This window comes from Phoxinus phoxinus, assembly GCF_949152265.1.
Source record: "Phoxinus phoxinus genome assembly, chromosome: 1".
Taxonomy (NCBI): domain Eukaryota; kingdom Metazoa; phylum Chordata; class Actinopteri; order Cypriniformes; family Leuciscidae; genus Phoxinus; species Phoxinus phoxinus.
In genome coordinates this window covers 48,697,349-48,714,903 of record NC_136876.1, presented here as the reverse complement: position 1 = coordinate 48,714,903, position 17,555 = coordinate 48,697,349, and the positions used below count along the sequence as shown (strand labels likewise).

Below are 17,555 nucleotides of genomic sequence, written 5' to 3'. Positions count from 1 at the left end.
CACAACTTACTTGGATTGAGGAGTTTACAACCTGTGAACTTATCTTTTTCAGAATAAAAAAAAACTTGCAACACAGAAACAAATTATCCGAAGGTACACGGACTTTTCATTTTTCATACATTTTCATTTTCATTGTGCAACTTATAAAACGTTAAAATATATGTTTAAATTATATGTTAAAATAAAAATAGTGTAGGAAATAGCAAATATAAATTATATTATTGAATTTGAATTAGCATTTCGCTCCAAACATTGCACATTTAGTATGGAAAATGTAAATTTAGATACAGAAATACATTGCCATTTTGCTAATTATATTTCAAATTGAATATTGCTAAATTGACACTTGAGATGTCAATGAAATGTTCAGCGATGATGCGTGTCCAGTTTAAAAGTGATTGAGGTTTCAATCATATTTTTTTTCTCAATTAAATCGATGCAATTTCCAATAGTAAAGTTCAAAATTCATAATATTCTTAGAAATGTGATGTGTAATGGCGCTTTTCCACTGCATGGTACGGTACGGTTCGGTACGGCACGCTTTGGCGCGTTTCCACTGCATGGTACGGTACGGCTCGGTTCGGTACGGCTCACTTATGGCGCATTTCCACTGCATGGTACGGTACGGCACGGCTCGCTTCGGCTCGCTTTAAATGGTACCACCTCTGTTGAGGTTCCAAGCGTACCGTACCGATACTAAATGTGACATGAAAACACTGCAGATCACTGATTGGTCAGACAGAATCGTGTAATGGAAATTTTACTTTTAGATGGGTACAACTTTTATTAACAATGAAGATTAATTTTTACTCATAAGCATTTAAAGGAATATAATCAAAAGCACATTATTAAAGATATAAAACTAAGTTTTTTATAAAAGTTAGAATAGGCTTGCAAGAACAATATGTTCTAAGAAGAACTAAGTAGCAAAAGACTATGTGTACTCCAAGTGACCTTTTGTACTCCAAAGTGTGAAGAATATATGTGTGTGTAGTTTTGTTCGAACTAAAGATAGGCAATAGGTGTGAAAAAAGAGCAGTGGCTGAGAGCGGGGGGTTTTTGTGCAGGCAGGGCATTGTTCTGACCAGATAGAATTTATGTTAGACGAGATCTTGAACACAGACGTATACAGACGTTTCCTTTTAAGGTAAACGAGACAAATCTTTTGACAGATGCAGCCCACTCAGGATATGTTGGGGGTATATAATCTTAGCAAAGGGGACTGGCCTTTGCCTTCTCATGTCAGATGCGTCTGTGTGAGAATGCCATGGGCCTTCTCATATCAGACGCTGTCTGTGTGGGAACGTCTTATTTCATGCATGAAATAAAATACTTTGTTTAATCTTTTGAGAATCGACTTTGTCTCCTTCATCCAGGTTTTAATATTGATAATTTCCACAACAATCGTCACTTCAGCGTCATTGTATTTGCGATACGAGACACGACTAAATCCGCTAGATTTAAATAGCCAGACAACAGCCAACGTGGTAGCACCTGTTTTTAGAGTATTTACTTGACAAAAGAAGTAAAAAAAAATCAAACAAGAAATGGCTGAATCGTGGTCAGTGGACGAGGTGCAGACGTTCCTCTCGTTGGTTGCCGAGGAGCGGATCCAGCGAGAGCTGGATGGGGCAATACGGAATGAAAAAGTGTTCCAAGAAGTAGCACAGCTCTTAGCCGCACACGGCTACCACCGGACCCAAGGATGTAGAGGCTAAACGCACGTAAACGCCGTTTGGGCACCTCCCAAAATTCTGAAATAGCGTTTATCCACCTCCAAATTGCGTTTATCCACCTCTATAGCATAGTTCCTAAGCCATTTTAGGCTAGTTTCATATTGTTCATTATTAGTTTCAGAAGTTAAACCTAAGACAAAGTCTTTTATATTGCGCTGCATTACTGTCAGTAGCCGCACGGGTTAGACCATAATAATACAGGGCTAGCCTAAGATTATCACAAATAAACACAAGATTTTGACGCATATCCAAGCGTTTGTGGAGCGGAGTGTGAGCGCGCACTGCATGGCACGGACGCGCGGGCGCGAACACTTGCATTTCCCTATCAAAAGTGAAACAATTAAAAATACTCTATCATTTCTGGTCATACAGAAACTAATAATACATTATTCGCAACTACTTTTATTTGTGTAAACTCGCAATAACAAGAAAACGTTGTGCTTTTGTCAAATCAAATAAAACAATCAGCCGCGCTTTCATGATCTCCGTGAACTGGAGCGCGAGAACTGAAACTAAATATAACCTATATAGGCTAAAGCTTGAAATGTCCACTTTAAAACGAACAAATTCGAATCGAAAGCTAATACCTTCTGATTATGTAATGCGTATGAAAGGTGCATTTCTCTCTAAAGGCGCATCTGCTTAACAGCGGAGATGGAGATATGTTTTTAGCCGACACTGATTTAGAAAACAATAGTTTATTAATAAACAATTAAAATGCCTCGTTATTTTTTTCAGACACATTTATTATCATTAGCCTTTAAATCACCTTTCTGTAGGCTGTGGTTCCAGAGATATATGGCTCTTCTCATTCAGCACTGCGGGAATAATGTAATTTCCAGGTTCTAATAACAACAACAAAATCCATATTAATTTGTGAATATTTTAAATGTTTAATTAAGGTGCAAAAAGTAATAAACAAAAATTCGTCAATATTTATTTTTTTGTGCAGCATTTGGTGTAGCCTACAGTTCAAATTAAAATTTTGGTGTTCAACTTTGCCTTTTAAAAATACAACAACCGTTTTCGTTTTGTAATTACGGGTTAAAAATATTTTTGTTCTCTCTGTTTTGTCATTTTGTAAACTTTATAGATTTCAACCATATTATTCCTTCTTGAGTCTTTTTAACAAGAACTTAGATTAATGTATTAATTGAATAGTGATTGTGTGACCTATGATGAGGGAACAACCAGTGATAACCTTGGTAGTAGGCCTACCATCAAATGATAGCCTATAGCGATGTCATCAGGATATAAATACACCGTAGGCAGTGGCCCACCTTACCACCAGAATTTATAGCTTACCCACCTTTTTTTTTTACCACTACACCTCTCACCGGACCAACGGTGTAGAGAAAATAAAAAAAACTAAAAAGTGACTACCGAGTCAGTAGAGGCCGCAACTATTAACGATCAGTTCCACCCACTTTGAAGCGGTACTAACTGTAGTGGAAAAGCAACCGAGCTAAAGCGAACCGAACCGAACCGTGCCGTACCGAGTCGAGTCGTACCACACAGTGGAAAAGCGAAGCGAGCCGAACCGTTCCGCGCCGAGTCGAACCGTACCGAGCCGAACCGAGTTGTACCATGCAGTGGAAAAGCGCCATATGTTAACTAAGAGATGTGAAACAGTCGCCTATATTTGTGTATTTTGATAGATTTTTCATGTTGAGTTGTATTATTTCATGTTGAGCTGTATTATTGTATTACTGTATTGAGTTCATTCAATGCATTTTGCCCACGTGGAAAAGCTGAAACATAAAATGGGGGGTTCTTTTAGGATTAACACTTATGGGTTTAAAAAAAAGTGTACCTCCTATCACTATAAATGTTTAAAACAGCATATCATTAAACACTATTAATTGGTTATTGCATTGAATTAATAATGTGTGTTGCATTTAAGGAATTCAGATTTCTCTTGGTGTAAAGTTCTCTTGAACTTTAATATATCCAAAATAAAATGTGTTAAAGACATTTAAATGTTGAGTGATGGTAAGACACTAATACATTAACTAATGTTAATGAATTTAACCACTTGTAAAGTGTTTTCAATTAGAAATATGTTTGAAAATGTACTTACAGACTGAGGTAGCAGCAAACATTAGCCAGAGTACGTACATGCTCAATAGATCCCGCCTGATGCTTCAGCTAAAGGATGAGGATTCACTCTTGAACAGATATCGGCTATTTGGTCATATTTAAGCATTGTGAGAAACATGCACCACCTCCCAAATATGGTCAAAATATTTGATTTATAGAGAATCAATAAGGTTGACATTACACCTGGGGACTCGCATCACAGAAAGGAATAATAATGCCTTAAACATGTAAAAAGTCAAATGTTTGTCTAAATATATGACTACACTTAAAACAATCATCTTTGGAGCATTTCTACATGTAATAGGAGATGACACTCCTGCAGGGAGAGAAAAGCTACCGCTCACAGATGACCAAATGACCAAAACTATTATGTGTTGTTTATTCATATTGCTACAGGGCAACAGACCAGTCAGTTAATATAATACAGGGGTTTTCAAAGTCAAAAGAACCTTCTGAAATTACACAATGACCCTCCAGCTAACAGACTTTTGTTATAAGAATGTTCTCCAAACGTTCAGTGTTGGTTCCGGGAATGTGAAAATGTCCAGTTTTCTTGACGTTAGAGGAACGTGTTTTAAAAGGTACACAGCAAAAACTCCAGTGTTAAATTAACTCTCCTGTGAGTTTATTTGGCTCCAGCCTCAAGAGTGTAAAGTGTTAAAATATGAGTGTTAAATGAACACTCAAGAGTGTTAAAGTTAATGAGATAATTATGTGATTAATTGATGATTGAGCATTATTGAAGACACCTGATGTTAACAAGCAGAATCACCAAAGGAGAAAATCTATTTTTTTAGGAGACCATTATGGCGATCAGTGTTTGCTTTAGTTGGGCTCTTGACCCTTAAACTATTAACTTTAGATTTTTATTTTTGTTGAATTGCATTATTGTCAAAGAACATGTTAGCGCCAGCAGTTTATTAGACTTCTAACAAACGGTTTACAGGCGGTAGACAATTAAGGTCAGAGTTACAGTAACTTAGGACACTAAAGAGACCTTTCTACTGACCTGTTCACAATCACTTCCTGCTGAATTAAAATGTGGGCTATGAATGATTCTTATAGACACGTAAAGCAAAATTACATGGCAAAAAAATAACAATTTGATGTTGTTATTTTTATTATTATTATCATTATTGCTATTTTCAATGTCACGCTGGTATCTCATAGGGACAGTACATTCTCCACAGGTATGTTTGCTCAAAGGCAAAAGGACAAACATGGTTTACAACCTTTTTGACATTTTTTTCATCAGCATGTTTGGTGGAAGTGCTTACTAAAATAATAATAATCTCAATTAAACTATAATAATAATAAAATAAAACTCTGTCAATACAGCTGTCACCCACCCTTTAGTGATGGATCTGTACACAGATCTGTATATGCGAGTCGTTGGCCATTCAGGGATGATCTTGCCCTTGAGCGAGACACATAAGCCCACATCGCTTCAGGGAAATCAACTCTGTCATAAATGCATGATGCTGTCATGATGATGGCATTGTATGAATGTTATGAATGGCATTGAATCAACAAACACATTCCACTAGCCATGGTCGTATATGGCGATATATATATAAATATGTTCCAACCAAGGCAAAATGGGAAGAAAAGGTTTGTTTGTTTACAGCAGGAGCAGCAAAAATTGTATAATCAGTGTTAGGAATTACAATGCATGAATTGAATGGATGGATTATCAAATTTCAAGGTATTGTCCATGTGTTTACCTGCAAACACAAGTGAGTGAGCCTTTTAATGTGGCTTTAATGAAACTCTGCCACCGTGTCTGGCAGATAAACAGAAGAAGAATAAAAAATCTTCCACCTGTCAAATTAGTATATTCTGAGAAAAAAAAGATACTGTTACTTTTAGATGTGAGATTACAGTATGCAGGTTAATAATTATATAACATTCTCTTGTGTCGAACCGTACTCTCAGAAATTTCTTGAAAAACCTACTGTACAGTACAGTACAATTTTAGTCAGGTTTTTGCTATTGTACTGTAAAAAAAAAGATTGTTTTTGCTGTGAGTGTACAGTATTGAAGACCAAAATTACTATAAACAAACAATGTCATATTTTTTTACTTTTTGGTTTTATCTTTGCTGCTAAAATTAGCTTTTGGTTTACTTTTAGCAGTTTGTGTTGCTGGTTTATTTTGTAATGTTGGTTTATGTAGCAAGTTTAAGGCCCTGCCCAATCGGTCCAACGACAGTTTTCAATGAGCGGGAGATAGTAAGGCATGAGGACACAGGATTTCCAACAAAAAATATTTGAATACACACCGTGGCCCCATGCACTTAAACAAGACATTGTATCCTCAATTCAGCTATTCAAAGTAAATTTAATAACAACCAAAACAGACAATAATACAAAACAACCAATGTTGATAATATAGATAAAAAAACAATAAAAATCAAGTTTTGTTCCCTTTATCCCGTGTGACGTTGCTTCTGGTGAGTATTGGCGGGCAGAACATCAGGCCTTAAATATCTACTACACAAACTTCGGCCTATTATCACTCAAGACCGCTGTGATGGATGGATGAACACACACGCACGCACGCACGCACGCACGCACGCACGCACGCACGCACGCACGCACACACACACACACAAATTCAGATTGGTCTGGATCTCCCCTCCAATCCACCTCACGGTAACTCAATAGAAACAAGCATAAGGAAACAGAAGTAGCTTGAGGAAATAGCTCAATGCAAGCTTAAAGTGTGCACACTAAAGAACTCAAAATGAACAAAGCATTGCAAAGGTGAAAACCCCAAAAATCTGAATCTTTGTGTTTTGCCCATGCATGATTTTGTGTTAAATTCTATACAACCTAATATAAACTCTGAATAAAAGTTAGTATTGTGTGCTATAGAAGACATCTCTATGGAAACCAACGATTTATAAGCACAGAAACAAACACAATAATAGTGATTATGTAAAGAACCAAGAAGGTCACATCTATGATTCTTGCCCATGCGGTCCAGGATAGAGATGTCTTCCTTCGTTGGTTTCGGTTAGTTGCAGCACGAAGGATCTGCTTCAGAAGGTCGAGGGTACAATACTTCTCTTCATTCTGATCTCTAACTGAGTCTCGAAGCTTCTGCTGGTCTCTTACACAGTCTGTGAGAGAAAAATTATGGTATGATGTTCCTCAATCTTTTTTTTTTCACCTTAATTATCATTAACAACTACATTTTCTAGAGTCGTTGAGTTATAACATAAAATATCATAAAAATGCCCAGTTAGTAAAATGTTATTTATATGTTAGTGTGGTGTTCCTGAAATTTTGTTTCAATCATTTCAACACCCGTCAAGAACCCAACTAAAGCAAACACTAATCTTCATAATGGTAACATAAAACCAAACATTTTCAATGAAACATCTCAACAACATCTTCTTTAGATTTATGACGGAAATGAAATAATACTGGGTATTAATAAGTGTAATAATGTGTAAAGGCTGGAAGTCAGTTGAAGTTCTTGTGTTTCTCTATTTTCTGTTCTTGTGTTCCTCTTTCCTTCAGTGATTCTGCTTGTTAACAGCAGGTGTTCATCACTAATGCTCAACAATCATTCACATATTCACTTAATGATCTCACTGCAACACTGCGTCAATGTTACCTTTTACTCTTTAGAGTGGGTTTCCCTGATGGGTTCAAATGGTCAACAGTGTAAGATAAAAAGACATATCCACAGAATGTATTTTAACAGTAATAAACTATAAGTTAAAAAACAGTTATATACTAACAACACGGTTGCCAGTAGTTTACTTTAAAATGTAGTTTTTTTTTGGTCACCATTGTGCTGAAGAATAGAGCCTGTTCTTCAGAAGATTTAGAAACATTGAGAATATACTGGATGTTACCAAGTTCTGTGACTTTGTAATTGCTTATCCAAATAAAAAATATATATATATACAATTTTTTGTAGTGGTCTCAAATAGTAATTGGAAGTTCAGATAATTTTACTGACTCTCTTTAATTTACATAAATCCCTCCTCTGGGAACACGATTTATAGATTGTCATGACAAAATATGCTAATCAATGACTAGAAGATAACTACACATAAGCTACATAAATTCACCAACTAACCACTCAAAAAATGTCCTGTTGCTTCTACATGTTGTCACTTCTTCTTGAGTCTCTCGATCACTGTCTGACTCTGGTTCGAATATAAAACATTTGACATTATACATATTAGTTAATAAATTTAAACGACAGTAGGTCAATTTAAGGCAGTTGATTTCTGCAAATGAAATGTGTTGACTTGAGTTTTAATTTAGTACATGATATTTTTACCTTGTTCCGCTCCCACAGCACTCAGCCCTGCTCTGTTTCATACTACAGTAACCTTAATAATCTCAACCATGAATATTATTTCTGCCCGAGACCCATCGGATTCTTTTCCACCGGCTGTGAGGTAAAGACAACAACTCCCAATATTCCCCGCTCAATCTCGGCATCATCAAGCTACGCCTTTGTTTTGAATAGACGACCCTCTAGTGGTGAAAAACTACATACTGTGCCTTTAACTTGTGATTAAAATAATGCAGGAAAATGTTCATAATTATATGCTCTCAACACTTGCCAGTAACAGCTGTTGTTTCCACTGCTGATCTCTTCTTAACTCCTTTTGTCATCAGATAATTCACAAGGATTGTCTCCAGAATGCTGATGCCAATGAGACAGAAAATCCCACTGCAGTAAACCCCTGTAAATACAGAAAACGTACTCGGTTACTAACGTAACCTAGGTTCTCTCTAGAAGAGGGAACTAGTACTGCTTAAGCTAGGGGAAAATCTCTTTTCCACAAGATATTGAAGCCAAAAATTATCCTTAATTTTTAAATAATGTAAAACGTGTTGCGGCAGCATGCAGACATAGGCAAGACGGCTCGCGCGCCTCTTGGCTGCCCTGCGGCAACTGCAGCAGCCTATCGAGAGAGGCCCCTCGTGATGTCAGATCCAATGGGGGCGCTTTGCGCCCACTATGTCACGCCCCGCCGAAACCGCCGTGGCTTGGGCCTATAATACAGCTCGACAGGCTGATAGACTCTGATTTTTCATCGCCGAAGCGAACCAGAGCGTGTTGCAGGCACGGCAAAGATACGCAGTACTCGTTCCCTCTTCTAAAGAGAACCGAGGTTACGTTAGTAACCAAGTACGTTCTCTTACGAGAGGTCTCTCGTACTGCGTAATATCTTACGCTAGGGGAACACAGTGTAAAACGCCGTGCGTGCTGAGATCCAACACCAAAGTCCCAAGGGCAGGTGCCCGGGACTCATATAGTGCATGATCACCAGGGACTCGCAGAGAGTCCGGGAAAAGGGGCTCGAACAGCTTCATTCCCGTAATAAGTAGCATCCTATAATAATTATATCAATAGTGTCCCACACAGTCAGGGCGAAAAACTCGGCCTGGACTGATGGATATTATGGGTCTTACACACTGCCCATAGAGTAATTTATCGATCAGCGAACGGCGCTCAAGCAGTTTCAGTATTCTGAGCCGATAGCATCGAGGCAGACAGTACTGATGTATTAAAGCAGCTTAGCCTGCAAGGCGGGAACCTCTAGGTTATACGCCATACAGATATCCTGCAAGGCAAGCTCGCGTCTTACTCATTAGAGACCAGCAGGGCCGACAGGGAAATCACCTGTGCCCTAAACGGTGTGTTGAGGGATTTAGGAACGTACCCGTGCCTTGGTTTGAGTATGACTTTCGAGTCATTTGGCCCAAATCCCCAAATACACGTCGCGCTCACTGAGAGTGCTTGCAAGTCCCCTATACGCTTTACCGAAGCGAGAGCCAGAAGAAACATTGTCTTGAAAGACAAGTGTTTGATATCTATTGATTAGATTGGCTTGAATGGGGCACCTTTCATGGCTTCCAAAACTGTAGAAAGGTCCCACAAGGGGACTGAGAGGATTCAGCCTCTTAGCTCCTCTAAGGAAGCGGATGATCAGATCGTTCCTTCCAAGTGACTAGCCAAGCGTCGGTTTAGTAAACGCTGCTATGGCCGCTACATAAACCTTGAGCGTGGATGGGGTTCCGCCCTTATCCAGTAGCTCTTGCAGGAAGGAGAGAACCTCCGTCACCCCACAGTCTGGGGGTGATATGCCACGAGCTGTGCACCAGCTAGAGAACACAGACCATTTCGAGGAATAGAGCCGTCTAGTAGACGGGGCAATTGCCTGCATGATCACGTTTAAATTGACCCAATTGACTTTGAGACCTAGATTCTCGAGATGTTCGAGTAATATGGTCCAGTGTTCTATGAGTTCTGAGTGTTCTCGAGCTAGAATCAGCCAATCGTCCAAGTAGTCACAAGTGCCAGATGTGGGCCGGATCTGGGCCGAAATAATGTTGCTATCTGGGTTATAGTGATACATTCTTTATTCAGTATGATCCTGCATTATGAAGTACCGTGCAGTGCAGCCTTTCAGATTTGCTGGGACAGTGACAAGCGCCTCTCTGATCTCCTTGTCTGTTTCTGCTGGTTTCAGTCACGTTACGCTGGCGTTGTAGAAACGTGTTGAGGTAGGCTAGTGCTTTTTGTCCCTCTCTGATATTATAGTTTTTCAAAATGGCGGAACGAAATGGAAGCCTCCTTGGACTTGCCCACCCCATGTAAATAAAGATAAGAAATTCTTCACTTACGAGGATAAGTCAGATCATTGGCAGAGGTAATTTTACACCAATGACGACATATTTATGAATAAAGACATTGATTTTAGCTTATAAAATAAACTACACAGTGTACCTTTAAATAAAGAACAGGAAGTCAGGCGGATGTTGATCTTGTGCTCTGTTTCCCTCTGCTGGACAGGTCATGGTGTGACAGGAGGCGTCAACTTTAATTTGATTTGAGGAGGATTTGCAACTGGTTCTGCCTTAAATCACTACATTCTCAACTTTACTTCATTTTAAGGGAATACTGTAGCTTTAATAGACTGGGTAAACCCAGCCTGATCTGCCGGCGATTTGATTTCGCCCTGCAGATCAGGCTGGAAACCTGTACATTTATTTATCCTGCTTCCTTTCCAAATTTGCTGGAACCATCACAAATTGGCTCATCCACCTGGCACGCTATTGGCGGGTTTAACCCAATGACGATAGAGAAGCGCACATCTGATTTACACGTCTCTCGCACGACCATCAATCCAATTCCGTTTAACCTCTCGACGATGCTCAATGGGTTCTTTAGTTTAGCAAACAAACTGCTCGAGTGGCTGTAAATACCACTCACTTTCATGTTTTTTTTTTTTTTTTTGCACAACCTGCAAAAATCGCTCGATGCCTTTGCTGCTTCTGCAAACCACTGATCAATGCTACATACCAACACGTTTATTGACACGTTTCCTGGCTGGAGGTTTCGCGTCGCTGATTGGTTGAAGGACTATCCAATTGCCATTTGAACTATGCCGGTTGACCACGCCTCTTGTGCAGTAGAAATACAGAGCAGACTCCCCAGACCAATGTTCAATCTTAAAAGATTGAGCTTGGTCTGGTGATAACCAGACTATAGGTTCAATGCATATTGTTTGATTTTGTGACTTCATTTGAGATTATATTATAAGATTGTATTCTTAAAAAAATTAAGTAATATAAATAATCAGGTCAATGTTAGACTCACCAATCAGAGGGATTCGTCTAGATGTAGAGGGCAGCGTGTCATTAAAAATCAACAGCAACACAGAAAAAGACAGAAGTAAAGTCACTTTGTAGGTCACTTTGTCTGCTCCATTTGTGCCAACGAAGAAGAACATCACATCCAGCACAAAGAAGACAAATACTGGTACTATAATGTTGATGACATACAGTACAGGGTTCCTTTTTATGGTGATCTGCAATGAAGAGAGAGATTAGCATTACGATGGACTTAAACATTGTAACATTGAGAACACTAAGAGAATACATAAATAAAATAAAAGAGGGCAGGAGACATTTAGTTATTTATTTATGCAGGAAAAAAGGTTGCTTGATGTTGCAAACGTTTGTTTGATGTCAAGCTCCAATGTTGGACAGACATTGAGTTTTGGTTGGAATAAAAAACATTATAAAAAGGTGAAATGCACGGCAGTGTACATTTATTTCTCTTGCTTGCTTTCCAAATTTGCGGGAACCAATCACAAACGGGCTTATCCAACTGGCGCGCTATTTAACCCAATGACGATAGAGAAGCGCACACTCTGATTTACATGTCTCTCGCACGACCATCAATCCAATTCCGTTTAACCTCTCGACGATGCTCAATAGGTTCTTCAGTTTAACAAACAAACTGCTCGAGGGGCTGTAAATACCACTCACTCACCACACACTCATGTTTTTTTTTTTTTTTTGCACAACCTGCAAAAATTGCTCGATGCCATTACTGCTTCTGCAAACCACTGATCAATGCTACAAACCAACACGTTTATTGACACGTTTCCTGCTGGAGTTTTCTCGTCGCTGATTGGTTAAAGGACTATCCAATTGTGTACTGAGTCATTTGAACTATGCCGGTTGACCACGCCTCTTGTGCAGTAGAAAATACTGTTGTGGGAGAAAGGGGGAATAGGGAGCTGTTCTTTTCCGCAGTGTTTCTAATCAAACACAACTGATTCAACTCATCAGCTCATTATCACATGTGATAATGAGCTGATGAGTTGAATCAGGTGTGTTTGATTAGGGAGACAAAGAAAACGTGCAGTGTTGTGGGTCCTTCAGGACAGGTTTGGGAACCACTGATTTAAACCTCTGTTCATTATTGTCTATGTTAGATCTTCACAGATTTAATGTCTTCTTTTCTCTTCAGTGGATTTCATCTGACTGTGGTTGAAGTAAGTTGTAGTTCTTGTGTTTTTCTTTCCTTCAGTGATTCTGCTTGTTAACAGCAGGTGTTCATCACTAATGCTCAATCATCATTAATTAATCACTTAATTATCTCATTAACTTGAACAATTTTAACACTCTTTAGATTGGGACAATATGTACTGAACTGTGTTGATTTAACACTGGGGATTTGGCTGTGTACCTGAAATGTTGTAGTAATAATGAAGACTTGATAAGCTTGTTCAGGTGTGTTTGATTAAGGTTGGAGCTAAACTCTACAGGAAAGTGAATCTCGCCAAAAAACAACATTGTTTTTTTACTGACTGAGATTAAATGCATTACCCAAATCTGGATCTCCTAAGTGGACCCCAGCTCTACAGCATGATGTTAAATTGTGATATTATCAGGTAATTTATGTTTTACATATACACAATTCACAAAACCTTTAAAATAACTGGAACAAACATATATCAAGAGTCAGCATATGAACCTCAACAATGTGACAAACAAAATATAGATAAACAGATCAACTCTGAATATCACAAATCAAGCTACTAAAAAGTCACATCAAAAAACAACAACAAAAATAAAAGCACATGGTAAGAAATAAAGAAAATAAGAATTCAGCTGCATAATTTATGCATACTGCAATGCATGCTGGGAGTTCTGTACTATGGTGATGCCCAGCATGCATTGCGACATGAAGCTTTTCATGTGTCACCATTGTTGAGATTCATATGTTATGCTGCATGTTGCCTTATGTAAAGGCAGTGACTGTGTATTTGCTGATGCATTGATGCTCTTTTAGTTCAATTGTTTAACTTATGTGTGTGTGCTGTTGTTAACTACCAATTATCTGCAAGAGGATTGAATTAAATTGATATTTTGTTAACACATTTAAATTAATATTCTGTTTTAAAAAGATTGTTTTTTGTGGACTCAAATGAAATAAGATTGCAGTATAAATATAAAATGTCAATTGACCAATCTAAGATAATCGGTTTCCTCAAATGAAATGAGTTTACAGGTTTTAATTCATACTGTAAATAATACAGTAAAGAACTGTAAATTCACAGCTGCTCTTGTTTTCTGCTTTTACAGGTGTGCTGTCTTTTTTACAGTATAATTGTAGTTGATGATTTACTGTAATCTTGTAACATTTACAGGCTTACTGGCAACCAAAATTGCCAAAAGACCCTGCACCAATTTGGAGGTTCTGCCCCATTTTGGAGATCTCCTGTCTGCAGTTATTAGTAAAATTATTCTTGTGCTCTGTACCTGATATATTATTTGATCCATGTCATCCAAAAAAATGGTGGCTTGAGAATTAGAGATATTTGTGCTGAGGAGTTCCCTCTCTCCCTGGGCCTCAAAGGATTCCCTAGAGGCAAATGTAGCCTCATTTGCATCTGTGAGTGGACGTATTACAAGATTCGTTTCTATGGAAGCAAACGTAAAACAAAATATATATATTATTTATTATAAAGTCAAACAATTTAAAATAATTTATTCAGTTTCATTTATTCGTTTGTCTGTCAACACTGATTCAAGGTTTTCAGATGTACTTGAATACGCTGAACACTGAAATGTTATATTGCAGATTTGGGTGTCGAAGGGAAACCTGTAGAGATCCATCTTGCAGGCCGTGGTCAGAGATAAAACTTCAGATGTGAGTAAAAAGCCCCAATCGCGCAACTGCACATTCAGAGATTTCTTTGTTCCAAACTCTGTCTGAATGCTAAATGGATTAAAAAAAAAGTTAATACTTATTGAATATTAGAGGAATTCAAACTAAAACCAAATCTGAGGGTTGGTTATGTGATTAAAAAGAGGCAAAAAAAAGGTCATTGTGATGTTCATCTGGAGAGAACTATGATTAAAAATGATGATTTTAGTATTGTGATCACAGCAAAATCCCCGGTGTTAAATTAACACTGCTATGTGTCTACAGGGTGTTAGTGACATCACAAACCCTAATATTGACATATAGTCCATAGTAGAGCACATTTGGGAGTCTGCTCAAGCTGTCGCATCCATCTTTTCACATGTATTGCAATACAGTAAGTAGGGGTGGGCAATATGGCAAAAATATAATATCACCATTTTTTCCAGAAAAATCATGATTCACGATTTTATCACGATTCTTTTTCATGTTGGTTGTATTATTTTTAGAGTAACTGAGCATTACTGCCAAACTAATATCCCTATTTTAAAATCAAAGCCTTACAGTGTAACAAAATATAAAGTAGAAAACCTTTGTCATTATTTTCTTTATTAAAAATAATAACTAACCCAGCAAACACAGGACGTCAATGTGACGTCAGGAAGACGTTGGACTCCAACTAATCCAACGTCAGTCAGACGTCATATTTTGGTTGAAAATGAAAGTCAGGTTGACGTCTAAACCCAACGTTTGTTTGACGTCAAGCTCCAGGGGTTAGGGTTAGGGCTATTGCTGGGTTAGGGCTAACCCTAACCCAGCACATTAAATCTCTGAAGATCTCAGCAGAGGAGGAGTCAACAACTCAAACAGCATTACCAGCTTATTACTAACCAGATTTACTTTAAAATACAACTTGATTTCATTAAACCGGGAATTAAATAAAGTCACCATGATGGTGGTTAGCGTTTGCTTTAGTTGGACTCTTGATCCTTGACTTTTAACTAGTATTATATTTTCTTGGGGTGCCAAAACTTTGTTTATACAGCACATTTGTTGTGGCAAAAAACTTTGAGGAATTAAAATCAGGGTTATGTTGAATGTTTATTGATAATGATGAAATCATCAACTAATTAACTGAATTACTAAATTTGTGTCTAATTTTTCCTCTACATTATTACTTAGCCATCAAAAATCAGTCTATGACTCTCAACAATGGTGATAATCAATGAAATGCTTCATGCTGCAGTGCATGCTGGGTACCACCAATCAAAACTCACCCATATCTCCCAGCATGCAGTGCGGCATTAATAAATTATGCAGCTGGATTTTTTGTAGCTTGTTTTATGCTGAGAGTTGATCTGATTATCAGGATATTTTGTTTGATTTTCACCATTGTTGAGATAGCCACACTGCTAGATATGCTGTAAAATAAAATTAATTCTATTATGAATAAAACAAAATTAAAACAACAAGTTCTATATAATCTATATAAAAGCATTAGACACTTAAAAGACCAGGGATTCAGGCAATTACATTATGATATCAACGTCGATGTCATCATTATCATCATCAAGAAACAGCCAATATCACTTGATCTCATGGCTTCTGTAGCTACAACCATTATGCTTTATAAACACACAGTTATAGCAGTCACACAAAATGTTATATCATGAAATAAAGGGTCAAGAGCACAACTAAAGCAAACGCTAACCACCATCATGGTAACTTTAAAATACAAAATAATGATTTAATTAAAACGGAAATTAAATAAAGTAAATCTGGTTAGTTTTAAGTGAAGCTGGTAAAAAGTGTACGGCCATGCATTTCACCTTTTGGTTTGGATTATTCCAACCAAAATTCAACAACTGTCCAACGTTGGAGCTTGACGTCAAACAAACATTGGATTTAGACGTCAACCCAACTTTGATTTTCAACCAAAATCCAACGTCTGACCGACGTTGGAGTCTATATCCTGTGCCTGCTGGGAAGATACACATTACATGTACACAACTTAATTTACAGATAAAATAAACCATGCTTTATTTTATCAGGTGTATTTAACAGAAATAAATTAAATAGAATTTAGAACAAAGATAAAAATAAAAGAACATAGAATTCACAGTATAAACATTGATTCTCATTAAATCTACTAATAAAGTTCTCAGAGTGCAGCTAACAAATTTTTGTTATAAGAACGTTCTCCAAATATTCAGTGTTGGTTCTGGTTACGTATAAAGTGTCCAGTTTTCTTGATGCGGCATGTCAAAACATCTCAAGGACCCCCAAAACACCTTAGACCCCTATGGGTTTTGACACTGGGGATTTTGCTGTGTAATCCTATTTTGTAAATTACAAAATAATTATTTTAAAGGGAAACAAAATTTTGATGTTTTAGCTTACCTCAAGGGCTTCCAAGATGTAGGTTTCTTTGTTTCCGCAGTAGTTTCAATTTTGATATTTTTAGGTCAAACCGTTGATGGCCTAAGACACGAAACGAGCAGTTTGTGTGAGAAAACGAACAGTATTTATATCGTTTTTAACTCTTCTACACAACCACGTCCAAGTGATCTGAGGGCGCGCGCACTTCCTGGTGTGTGACGTGAGCGCGCGCTCTGGCTTAGTCTGCGGACTTATACATATATACATATTAGTGGTGGGCCGTTATCGCGTTAACATGCTGCGTTAACGTGAGACTCTTATCGGGTAATAAAAAAAATATCGCCGTTAATCTATTCTCAAAGTTGGGTTGGGAGCTGGGTCTATACTACGCAAGCTATGATGACTTTCACCTTGATATTTTAGCGCAGATGTATTGCGAATTGCACTGTAGGGGGCGAGAACGAGTCTTCGAACCTGTGTGTAATGCCTACTGTGAAAGTACCACATCAAACGTGACGTGCTAACCTGGATGCAGCTATGAAGCCTCCGGGTTTGCTTCAGGGAAATTTTATTTTTAAGAAGCTTCCCAATGGAAACCTCGACAAGACTAGGGGGTCGCACACCGGACGAGAAGCGCAGCGCCACATTAACGTACATTAACGACGATTTGAGACAAATAAATGTAAATTTAATATAAAACTATGTAAATGGCGCTCTGTGGCGCGGCAGGATTTTAAACAATCCTGTTGCTGGGCGCCGTGGACAGACGCCGAATGGCGCCGCCGGTGTGTACACTCATAGATAATAATGTGTTTTAATTTATTTTATTTTTTTTAATTTTTAAAACGTGGCGCTGCGCCG

At 37.9% G+C, this 17,555-nt stretch overlaps 1 protein-coding gene across 2 annotated transcripts in view; it reads right to left on the bottom strand.

Annotated features, from left to right (window-relative positions):
• Nucleotides 1-6,136: 6,136 nt before the first annotated feature.
• The window catches only part of LOC307003645 (5-hydroxytryptamine receptor 3C-like), a 33,315-nt gene continuing 21,896 nt past the window's right edge, over nucleotides 6,137-17,555 (bottom strand). The window contains exons 5-9 of one of the 2 annotated variants that reach the window (XM_079622347.1): nucleotides 14,218-14,390; nucleotides 13,931-14,091; nucleotides 11,475-11,685; nucleotides 8,428-8,550; nucleotides 6,137-6,960 (exon numbers count right to left, since the gene is read on the bottom strand). In XM_079622347.1, coding sequence (XP_079478473.1) covers nucleotides 6,722-6,960; nucleotides 8,428-8,550; nucleotides 11,475-11,685; nucleotides 13,931-14,091; nucleotides 14,218-14,390 — 907 coding nt within the window. In that variant the 3' untranslated portion in view covers nucleotides 6,137-6,721. The remainder of the gene's footprint in view (nucleotides 6,961-8,427; nucleotides 8,551-11,474; nucleotides 11,686-13,930; nucleotides 14,092-14,217; nucleotides 14,391-17,555) is intronic. The other variant, XM_079622348.1, reaches the window with a different exon arrangement.